Source organism: Fulmarus glacialis, unplaced genomic scaffold, assembly GCF_000690835.1.
Source record: "Fulmarus glacialis isolate BGI_N327 unplaced genomic scaffold, ASM69083v1 scaffold14041, whole genome shotgun sequence".
Classification (NCBI taxonomy): domain Eukaryota; kingdom Metazoa; phylum Chordata; class Aves; order Procellariiformes; family Procellariidae; genus Fulmarus; species Fulmarus glacialis.
This window is the reverse complement of record NW_009194816.1, coordinates 6,533-19,002: the sequence shown is the minus strand read 5'-3', so window position 1 is coordinate 19,002 and position 12,470 is coordinate 6,533. Positions and strand designations below refer to the sequence as shown.

General features: G+C 41.5%; 1 protein-coding gene across 1 annotated transcript in view; it reads right to left on the bottom strand.

Annotated features, from left to right (window-relative positions):
* The window catches only part of OCA2 (oculocutaneous albinism II), a gene marked incomplete at its 3' end in the record, with an annotated part of 39,207 nt that extends 27,965 nt beyond the window's left edge, over window positions 1-11,242 (bottom strand). The window contains exon 1 of the mRNA XM_009587893.1: window positions 10,968-11,242. Within this exon, the coding sequence (XP_009586188.1) occupies window positions 10,968-11,242 (275 nt within the window). The remainder of the gene's footprint in view (window positions 1-10,967) is intronic.
* Between the last annotated feature and the right edge of the window lie 1,228 nt (window positions 11,243-12,470).

The window sequence follows — 12,470 nt, the reverse complement described above, 5'->3', positions numbered from 1 at the left end:
CTTGGTGACCGCTTCCGCCAGCTCGCTCAGCACCCTTGGGTGGATCCCATCCGGCCCCATAGACTTGTGTGTGTCTAAGTGTTGTAGCAGGTCACTAACCATTTCCCCTTGGATTATGGGGGCTTCATTCTGCTCCCCATCCCCGTCTTCCAGCTCAGGGGGCTGGTACCCAGAGAACAACCGGTCTTACTATTAAAGACTGAGGCAAAGGCGGCATTAAGTACCTCAGCCTTTTCTTCATCCTCATCACTTCCATATCATGACACATGGCCGAGCTAAAAGAATAGATTTTAACTTAAGACAAAAGCATATAGACACATTAAATTTTAAAAAGGCCATTGATTTAGAAAGGAAGGGTGGACTCCATCAACATTTGTTCTTCAGTGCAAGAGGTATGGTTAAAATCTCAGCTCTGCGGTGTTATTCCAGTTTATATGTTAATTTATTTTGGTCAATAACCAAACACTGTAACCTCAACAGAACAAGGTGTGCTCCTACTTGCAACTTTCTTGTTAATGAAGACTAAATGTGATGTAGACTGTGATACCAGGAAGACCTCGTCCCTGAAGAGATACATAGGCAGCACGCGTAGGATCCTGATTCCTAATTCTGCATACAAGTAAATAAATTCCATTACATATAAGGAAGCTGGTGTCAATACTTAATCCTGATAATTTCAAAGCATTACATGTACGACCTAAATCTCCCCAGATTCATACAATGTTTAACAAGTATGAAGAGCCAAAATTCTCTTTTCTCCATCCTGTCTGCTTGAGCCTAAAATATTTGTTGGATTGACACATCAAGAAAATTAAATCATCAGTCCTATTCTAAATTGCAAATAAATAGGTACATTTGTTGCCTGCTTTTGGTGTGGAGCTCTTGTGTGTTCTGCCTCACAAACATCAGATTTCCAGCTGAAGGAAAGCATGACAGGTCTAATGACATCAATGAAGCTTTTTCAACTTTTGTTGACAGACCTATAGGTTCAAAATTGTGATTAGCACGATACCCATACATACAAATCCTTATGACAATCTATCATTCTTTTTGGCCAAGGATAGTCTGTTTTCTGTCAAAATAGGCTAGTAGGAATATTTCTGGCCATATAAACCTCTTCAATACTGTTATACAACTATGAACAGATTTGTAATGGGTGCTTGTTGCCATTTTATTTGTGGTTAAAAGCAATAGTTTTCCACCTGCTGATGTTCAAAATTTTTACTCTGAAACATCACTATTCCTTACAGTTCTGGCTTAACTCATTTTTGGGTACAGACTACAATACACCAAGTAGACATAAACCGAAAACATTGTCTAAAATGCACAAATTCCATCGTGCCACTTCTGTGTAGAGCATTTGCTCTTGTTGGCCTGCTCTAGAAAGCACTGGGAGGCACTCCATACAGTACAGAGGGCATCTTGGCAAAGAAGCCACGTGCTGTCAATGGATGCAACAAAACTACAATATTACATCGTAGCCCTGCTGTTTTAGCTTACACAATTAAAGACACATCAGAGAAAACAGAAGTGCTTTCCTTGTTACCCTCCATTCTGGGTTTACCGATCCTTTTATCTGACAGATTCACTAAATTCAGGTTCATGCTTTTCACTCTAAGGGGTTTACATGATGAACCAGCTGTCAATAGACTCTTAAAGAGGATTGCAGCTCACATGTCATTGATGTGGCTGAGGAGGTGGAGTTGCTCCTATCACTCCTAGAAAGATCAGAGACAAAAGAATATTTGAGGCTGCTTTTACTTTTGTGTTTTCTAAGCAGCAGAGAAAATAAATTATATAAGACCACAAAAGTGGTGGAGAAGTCACTGCAAAATATTTACCTATCCTATTCAAGGAACTATTGTTTTAATCCAGGATTAGAGTCCTTACAATAAATTCATCAATAGCATAGCACTTCCTCCTCAAACAAGAAGTGCAATGCCCTGCCAGACATGCCAGTTCAATATAACTGCCAGCGTGGCCATCTGAGAGAAATGCTTTCACACTCCACCATTGCCAGAGCTTCACTTCAGGCAAGGGAGTCCTTACAAAAACTCTGCTCAAGGATACGAAGGAGTGAATGGCAGATGGACCGTGTCTACTGTCCTTACTGACTAGCATGGAAAAGGGAGTACTTCAGAAAGTGTGAGCAAAACCTTCACAGCTGCTTCTGAATGATGCTAATTCACAGACAGTACTGAGTCAGTATCTTCTGTGAGTTGCTGTAACTGCCAATCTGTTTTCTATCTCACCGTGTCCAAAAGAAATCATATAAAACGTGCAAAGGAAAAAAAAAAGAAACCCAAGTGCATTAATTTTGAACCTACCCAGTTCTGACAGACCTGGCTCCAGCTCACTGTGCTGTCCTTGACTTAGCTCCGACCTGCTGTGGACAGAGCTCTGCGTGGTCTCTGACTTCTGCTGGTCCGTTAGCACAATTGTTGCAGGTTGCCCCTGCAGTCCCGTTAGTACCTATCAAGCAGAGAATTGCTTGCCTGGTCACTGTCTGTAAGCATTTTGGTGACTCATTTATCAGCTTTTGCTGTACTTCAGAGAGTAAATCACTTGAGCTCCTTAGGAATAGCAGGTTTTAAAAAAAGCCCCATGATTTGCCAGACTATAGACTGTGACCCTATTTATTTTTAATTCACTAGCTAATTTCTTCCATCTGCATTAATCTGTTTTTCCATCAACTACATTCAATTTAACATGAACTTCAGTTCTTAAATATATGACCACCACTATCCTGGAAATTTTTGCTGTGGCTGAGGAATGATTTCCTCAGCTTGTGCTTCTAACAAAAGACGACAAACCACTCTGATGCTAATTAATTCTAATGGGAGCGATATTTAAGGTGTTGGGCAGACTGAAACACATCTCTATCACCAAGCAGAACTATGCTCTAAAACATCTGCTCCTAACAGTAAGCTATGAAAAAAAAAAAAAGGAAGGAAAGGTTTCTTTCTGTACCCCTTGCAGGGTGGGCTTGTTTTATTTTTTGAGGGATAATGGCCTTCCAAGTTTTTATCATCTTGTTAATATGTCTTATTTTTGTTTGGAAGATCAAGCTGTAAGTACTCACTAGTGCAAGGGCGTTCAGGGTAAGCAAGGAGTGCCACTAACTCCACTGGCTCGCTTCAAGGTTTGGGACTGACAGTTTCGTACTCTTTTGTTAACTGCAGCTTTGGGTGCAGTCAGGATTTTTTATCATAACTGAGGACTGATTGCATCAAAGTCTGGCTTACAACCATGGCACTAACTTGCTTTCATCTAATTCACTCCATAGCTCACTACACCCTGCTTTCACTCGGTATTTCACGCTGTATTTCAGCTTCACCCGGTGTCCCTCTCTAGCTGCGTGGAAGCGTTTCCATTCATCCTTCTCACCATTCCTACTGTCTCTGCATTTCTTTGATATCTCTCCTTCCAGATGCTTCTCCTTCCACCTGTGTCTCAGAGTCCTCTCTCCTCCCTCCATGCTCAGCAGCAGCTCTCCAATAGCCTGGGCAGCGGCTGAGGCAATATTTTTGGTCAAATGCTCAGTATGAACTAGGTACCCAAGCTCTCATCTGACTACCCTGCCTACTAGGAAAGACAGTAGCCTGCAAACCCTTCCTCTCCTCTTCCTTCAGGCCCTTATATTTTCAACAAAATAATAGTCACTGGAAGAAGAAGCAAGAGGAGGAGATAAAGAAAACAATGTTGATTGATTATCAAGAAATTTACTTAGAAAATAGAATACGAGTTACAGTTGCTGTTTCAGTTGATGTTTCGTTATTTATTTAGAGTGATAAATTGAAAGAGAAAAAAAAAAAAAAAGAGTGCCTTGGAGCCTGGTGGCCCATACACTTACTCAGGAGTTAGGAGGTGTGTGTTTACTATCCCTCAGAGCAGAGTGGAGATTGTACATCCACCTCCTACAGGACATTTACCGTAAGAGAACCCCACTGGCATTACTTCTTTTTTTGATTGGACTGTGAAACCAAGCTGCCCTTGTCCTGGGCTTTCTCCTCCTACGCTCTGCAAAGTTCATGGGCTCCTGCCCTGCCTCAGGCTCACTGAGGTTCAAGCCTTAAAGCTAAATCGTCCAAACTTACTATCAGACATCAGATTCCTCTCCATGACTCCCTTTCTCAACTATTTTTGGCTGTACTTTCAGGTTTTCTCTTGCTCCATCCTTCAACCGCAGGGCCTGGGCCCATGGAAAAGCTGCCGTGTTATCATGCAGACATTTACCACCCAACAGCAACGCCGCAGTGGCTGCCTATGCGCATGTCCACCTGATGCAGCAATACATATAAGGGCCATGGATTTCCAAGGCTTTGTTTTCCTCCTCCCCAGTCACTGTCAGCAAAGACTCAGTTGTTCTTCCCCACATAAAGCTTTTGCACACCTACAGCACATCAGCCAGGAGCAGAGCACACAGAACAGTTTTTCAAAGAAAAAGCTTCATTGAGGGATACTGAGTGACTGAGTTATTTGCTTCATCTTACATTGATAGCTACTCCTCACATCAGCTGTTTAAGCCCCATGCATGCCCTCCTGCTCAACTGTGACTGCCTCTGTGCAACACATTTCTTTTCAAAGTCTGGCTGTCTGGTTGACTTAACCTTTCGACCTTATAATGTAAAAAAATCGTTGCTGACATTAAAAGCCTTCCCCTGTTTAAACAGAGGTTTACATGAGGAAACAGCTGTCCAACCCCAAAGAGGATTGAAGGTTGTATGTTACTGGCATCTTTCCACAATTGGCCTAAGAGGTCTAACGAAGACGAACCCCACATAACCATATTATTAACCATTAGGAAGAGAGCAGCTGCTTGCAAAATTCAACAGTTTTGTGCAATGTTACAGCAACTCAGTTGAAACATTTGATCTTTGGAGGTTGGTACACTGCAAATTTTTCACTGAGTGCTGAGTTCAGTTTTTAGCCTGACAGTGGGAGAAGTGTGAAGCAGTTAATTAGTACCCCCTAATTCTTTCAACAGGGCACTTAGAAACAAAAATTAATAGTGGTGGATTTTTGTTTACCAAAATGTCCTGTCAGAATCAAAAACCAGTTGAGTGGCTACATGGGAGTGCTATGGTTTTACTTGCCGATGACAGAACAGAAATTGGAGTACATGACCAATCTGAGATATTGTGAATAATTATAAGAAATAAGCACTGAGACAATGAATAGTACGCAGCAACAGAGAAATTAAATAACTGAACACAGATAAATTTATCATGAGTGAGGTCTGTGTCTGTGTGTTTCATTAACAGCGAAAACTAAGTTAAAATCAGTCTTTTGCTGAACACACATCTTTTGCTCAAATGAAGCCAAACACTCTCCTTAAGTTATGCCATACAGCCACATTTCTGCCTTCCTTCCGTTACCACTTCAAGATGCTTTTTTCCAGGAAATGGGGAACAGCGAGTTAGAAGGGGACAGCAGAACTTTCCAATAACTTATTTATTTGCCTATTGTGTATAATGTTGTCTTTCTGTCATACTTCCTACCGTTCAAGCTAAAGGTTTGCTAGAGCCGCTTATGCTTCTTTTGAGTTTTTCAGGTTCTGAATGGTATTTTGTGATGTGGTAGGGGCAACAGCAGGGACCTGTAATCTGAGCTAAGAGAGTCTCAGCAGTCCCATGCCCCTACACAGGTTGCTCGTGACAAGTTGTGTTACGGCCACATGCCTCCATGTTAGCAAGAAATGCTAGAGAGAGTATATTCAAAACCAAATGAACCCAATTAAATCAATTAGTAAAGTTGTGACTTTAAAACTTCTTTAATACTATTTGTTCACTGCAGTGTCATAGTATTTGAAGATCTTCACGGGGAATCAAAACTTAGAAACATTCACTACAGATAAAAAACAGAAAGAAAGCCAGAAGTGTTACCATTCAGGCAGCAAGCAAGATCACCAGAAGCCACATGAGAATGATGAATGTGGCGGTTTGCTGTGAAGTCATCTATCTGTCCTGGACTCTTCTCTAGTGTTTGTGTGATTCACATGAAAAATCAGAATGGTTGCTACACAAACATGCAATTATGATGTGAAAACGACTGCTTTCCCTGTTTGACTGTTGAATAGAAGATGATCCCATTTTATTCTAATAGCCAAAGAACAAAATCAGTCTTAGGACACAGAAAAAATGTGTTTTGAATGGTTTTAAGTTCTTTTTTTCCTCAGTCTTTTTCCCCTGTCTGAAGAAGCTTTTAAATTGTCACATAAATTTTACTTATTTAGACAGTAACCATGTCTTCTTGACATCTCATTCTAAGTTTCATAAATGTCCTTTAAAAGTAGCAATACATCAACATAATTAAAATCAAAATTGAGATTTATAATCCCTCACTGCTAAAGGCAAAACTTCACTTTCATATTGACTTCTCACTATACGATAGCTTATCCTCTCCCAACTTCTCCAACTAACAGGAAATACAATTGCAATCTTTCCGTTGTATTGCTGCAAACTGATAATTCGATAGGCATTTTTAACTCACTGACCTTCTCATTGCAAACCAATCTTCCTACTGATCCTGGGACCACAGATTCAGGGCAAAGGAAGAGTTGCATTTGGTTGATTGTTTTTACTTTTTCTTACATAAGTGAGCATTACGTAAGTGAAACTGAGGGACAGGAGAAATGCTGAGAGAAATAGTTTTGCTTGATGAAACACAAATTCCAGCACATTCCAAAGACGATGTTATTTTTTTTTTTGTTGTCTCAGAGGTGAATCTTCTTAATGAGGCACAAAGATTAAAGAAAAATACTTTCAAGGGCTATCATATTAAATCACCAGCAAATTCCAGGGCCAAATTCATCCAAATATAACTTCAGTGGAATAACGCTAGGGCTTGGTTTCATCACCTTCCTTTCACAGCCTAACTTCTCATGAAAAGTTCACAACATAATGAATGCACCACTGCCAACCTTTTTTTTTCCTGAGAAGGTAATAACATTATTGTGTTATTATCTGACCACTTATAGGAGGTACAGCCAGCAATTATATCAAAGAAAGAAAGGGACCAAAAGGCAATATGAAATGAATGCCACAGGGTCTAGTTACTCTATTACCCCTCTCTTCCACCACCTTCCACCACTTTTATATTCCAATGAATGCCCTTCTTTTTTCAGCAACATACTTTTAAATAGCAACAAAAAGTAATTTGTTATGTGGGATTAAGAATTACTATTAATCTCATTTCTATAGACGGCCTTTGAGACTCACTCACTAATTCCTAAGCGGAAAACAGCTGACTTCACCCCCACCCTGTGGATCACAAAGGAGGATTTCAGATTTGGTCGATATAAAGCCATTTCTTCGATATAAAGAAGTAGCACTGATGCTGATGAGACCAAGGCAACCGAGGGGCCTTTTTTATGGGCACATCCTGTACGTGCATAGACAGGATGGAAGGAAGTAGCCTGTGCTTCTGGAGATGTCAGGGCTGACCTGAGGAGCAATGCCCATGCAGCCACAGAGCAGCATGAAATCTTCCTGCAAGGTAAGAGGCTCGGGAAGGTGGCTTGGACCAATGTCTACCAACCACAAAAGCCACTTTCATGTAACTGTAATGAAAAAAGAGCCTGGTCAATCCATTGTTTAAAGGCTGAGGAAAATGAGAGAATTGCAAAATCAAAATCCAGACTTCACTGTCCTTTTGCACTAGTTTAAAAACTATATTTCTGATAGACCAAACTACACTGCATAATGCAGTTCAGCAGAGGTGGACACCTAGGCCAGGTGCATTCCCACTGAACACTCCTGGATCTCTTTCGTAGCCCACTTCAGAGACACACGCCTGCATTTCCCGCAGCGAGCAGGACTGAAGGAAGTACGTTGCTCACAAGAAGGCTGGCAGGCTTATTTCAGGGGGAAGGATGCTCTGAAAAGACAAAGTCATTGGCGTGACCACTGTGGATGGTCCAGACCTCCTCACGCAGAGCCCGGGGGGCCTAAGGCAATGCAGTAAAACCTGGAGTCAGAAGGTACTGATCTTTCATACACAAGGTAAATGAGAAGGCATTTTGACAGACAGGCAGCCCGAGACAATACACACACCAACCACAAAATACCTGCAGGATTGCACTGCAGTCAAATGGAAATGTTCAGTCCAGAACAGGGTGCACATCTATCTCCCTGAGAAAAGGGCCCCGGTTAACTCAAGAACATTTTCTTAAAGGTAATTTTAGCGACCAAGATAAATCCCCTGTTCTGTTAAACAGATTCTTTGGAAAGCCTTGTCTCAGCGTACATTTGAACAATTTAGAAAACCTGGGAATCTTATCCCTGAAAGATAATTCAGCAATTTAAGTTAAGTAGATGCATTAAAACAAACCATACAGACATGCCAATTTAGTGAACCTCTTTACAGAAAAAAAAGGACTTGGTCTCATCTTTTTTTAATCATTAGTAGTTTTCTTTGCAAGCAAAAGAACAATTTACATTAAAAGCTAATTCTCATTCTAATGAAACTAATCAAACTTGTGAGCCTGCAAAGGTTTATCCATGTTTTTATCTGCATTCTGTTGAGTAGTCCCAATGATTTAAGGGTAATTACTCACACTAGAGGAGTCACACAGATCACATCAGTATTTTAACTGCACCTAATGTACATTGGCTAAAATATATGCTAAGAAGAGCCAGATAAGATTCATCTCCACGCGAAAAAAATCGATATTGGAGGAGCAAGAGGGGTAAAGATCAAGAAGGATAAATTTCATGAGATCCTTTCCTGAGCCCTAATATATTACTATAGAAGATTAGATATACATTCGTCTGTAAGGGAACATGGGGATGGCTCTTTAATTGTACATCTATTTCTAAATCCCACACAGTGACTACAGTTTCCTCAACAGGAAAATGGTGTTATCAAAAGACCCGGAGCTACTGCCTGCACTTGCAGGAAGGTGGGCTCACCCATAATTTAGTATTTTTCATCTCTGGTACCTGTGACCATGATTTCCAAACTGTGGTTCATAGGTTCACAGTAAGTTGCGTATCACCGGTACACAAATTCCTATCACCCATTGGAAAATAACAGGAAGATGTTTAGCCAGAAGGGTGAGAGCTGGTCCACAAGAACACAATCATGGGTTTTGTTCCTGTACCAGGATCGTTAACAGACCAGTAAATAGCACTGGTAAACACACCTGTAGCAAGACATATATGTGAATTCGCAAAAGAAAAGCCTTATCTCCAGATGGACTCAGTCCTTCCCTTCCCCTGCCTGCTTCTCATCCTCTTATATACATTGCACTTACCATGCTCTTTCAAAACAAGACGACATTAACTCACCCCCACCACATGCTGAACTGAAGAACTTTTACAAGATTTGATTCTGTTGGTAAAACTCTTAGTTAATACAACAAATCCTCAAATACTCCAAAAATCATTTCTAAAGGATTTATATGGCTTTTGTGGTCAAGCTGTCAATTTCATTATTTTTTTAGTATTTGCAAAACATAGCTACAATGATTTCCAGTTCTCATTCTGGTGGAAATATTTTCGGATGCACATAAAACCTTGACTTGCTTTGCTGTAGACTTATAGGACACACACACACTGTAGGTAAGTAAGGTGAGCTTTGCTGCACCTAACCAGCTGGACTCCCCGTTGCCCAGATCAGGGAACTTACCAAAATGACCTGAACATCCTTTGCTCCCAGAATAAGCAGATTTCCTTCTAAATGAGATGCAGGGGCACAGGACAGACCTCAGCAATTCAGAGATGTGACCACCATGCCCAGCATTGTGGGGAGCCCCTGGGACTGCACCTCCCACCCTATCCGAACAGCTGTGAAGAATCGCACAAAGAGGAGGGAGGGAGAGAAATAAAAAGAAAATTCTGTTCTTTGGATGAAAAGTCTAGCTGACTACAGGTAAGACTTACCCAGGATTCTGATCTGCATTACACTTTAATTAAGTAATTAAATAAATTGTATTTTTATGTCTATTTAATTTTCATTAATTTTAAGAAATAATCTGATTTAAACATTAAACTGCTTTGAAATCTACCGTGTTTTTTCCTGACTTGTAGCAGTGCAGCAAGAGTATCCAGCATCAGGTTCTGGAAATTGTGCTGGCACTCTACTTCACCACTGCAGTGTAAGCCATCTTGCTCGATGCAGACTTTCCCAGGGAGCATTTCAAGGCCTGCGCTCTGCAGGATCTCGGATTAAGTGCAGCATTGCTCTCACTTTAGGCCCTGTCAAGTCATATCTACAAATTCTCAAAAACTACCCAAAAAGGTTGACAGTCCACCCTGTCTGCCTTCCACACTCTGTGGTTGCTGCTGGTGCAAAGCTTGCTCCATCCTGCCACCAAAGGGGTTTAACAAAGTGAACATGTGAACAAGAAAGGTTTAAAAAGCCACTTGCAATATTTTGGGGTCTATCAGATATTTCTAAACACTTACAAATAGAATGCTGATGTTGTATCTGTCGCAACAGGAAAGACTAGCACCCCCGCCCCCAAACCTGCACCTTTCCTGTTGCAGGAGAGGATACACAAGGAGCACACACTCCTTGTACACTTGATATGTGGTGTGTCAACTGTCACATTGTGTTATTAGTGCCATTTTAGTGTTCCCAGTCTTAGCCATACTGATTCAGTTTATGGCATTACGATGCATTTTTCTGAAAGAGGTGAGGGGTGGAAGATGAAAACTGCTTTATCTCTGTGTGTTTTATGACACTTGGTGACACCAAGTAAGGAAGAAAAGCCACATGTCTGATCTTGAAAACACAGCAAAATTGGCCCATCGCTGCTATTAAAGCTGAGATTAATTCAGAAATCCTGTGATCCACGATCCCCCATGGCTCTTTTTAAGACAGCTCTGATGTCACATTAAGCTTCCTGTTCTCTATGTCGGAGAAACAACATTCACTTAATGAACATACGTATCTGCTCTGCAAGGAAATAAAAATTAATTTGCATTAGGAGAAAAAATATTCTGTTTATTCTTATTCTTTACCTTCCCTGCATCGGGACGGATGTGAAATCCTTCCCCGGAGCAACGCAGCCATCCTCCCCTATTGCTGGTTTTTCACACGGCGTCTGTGGCTCTCCAAGGCTCGCTACCATGCCATGATGCTCTTTTAATAGCCACAGCTCATTGCAACTTCTGGTCACCGGTTTGGGGGGGGCTGCCACCTTTGCAGATAAACTGGTTTGATGTAAAGATGTCTGATTCAGATCCATCTCCTGTTGTCTAGAAATTGTACTGTCATCTTTGTTATCCAAGTACATCTGTCCCTGGGGGGTGTTTTCCTAAAGAAAGTGAAAACAAATATATTAGGACTAAATTGAATTGAATCAATGTTTACTTCAGTACAAAGCATGTTAAAAACGCCAAGCAGAAGATTTTTTGTGCACTTTTGTTGGTTTATTTCCACTAGGAATAATTCCAGCATTTTAAACCTCTCTGCATCTTCAAAATTAGCCATTATAAAAATCATTGAAATACATAAAGAGATGGCTTTTCTACTTTTTCCATGTCTACCATGATTGTCTCCCACAAATTTCCCAGAAACTTGCACTGCTCTATTCCACAGTGTAAGCCAAATCATCTCTGCATTGGAGCTGCAAGAGCCACTGGTGCAGAATATCTTCCCGGCTTATAACAGCACTGTTTCACCACCACGACATGACTTTTCTGCGGTGGCTGTGGTGGCAACAGCCCCGCCAAAGCCACCTCTCTCCTCCCAGCCCACAGGCTCCCTCGGAAAGCCACAGTTGCCCTGAAACTCTGCCACAGCTGATGGCCCCTCATTAAGCAGAACAGGTACTCGAGTTTTATGAAGACAACGTGCCATTTCAGCAGTTGCCAGCGGCATTTGTGAAATGTGAATCAAACCTTGATGAAAATTAGGTTCTATTATATGATTATTAATGGTGATTATAATAAAACTTAGTGTATAACAGTCAAAAAGCTTTTATACTCTCATCATTAAAATTCAGCGTGAAAAGTTACAAAAAACACTTCAGAATCCCACAAAGTGCACAAATCAGACATGAAGACTGAGTTAAAGATCAGCCTGTCTTAAACGCACGCTGTGGAGTCTAATCACAGGAATATTTCAGTGTAAAGTGCCAAAGCCACCACAGAGGACAGCACGAGCTCAGGAAACGGGCCCGTCAGCCTCCGACGTCCCCACAGCGGGGGAGAGCAGCCTTTTTGGACCACATACCTGCTCCTCCCTGCAGAGCCCTCAGCACAGGGCACGCTGGTAGACCTGCAGGGCTGTGGGGCAAAAATAACACAGTAATAGGAAATAGGGTCTGCTTCGGTCGCAGCAGGAGAAATCACTAGAAACAGAAATAACAAAAAGCTAATGATAATTTTGTGCAGCTTTGAGCTCTCATGGCCTTGCAGGCTAGAAGGGGACTGTCGTGGTTTAACCCCAGCCGGCAACTAAGCCCCACTCAGCCGCTCGCTCACTCCCACCCCGGTGGGATGGGGGAGAGAATCGGAAGA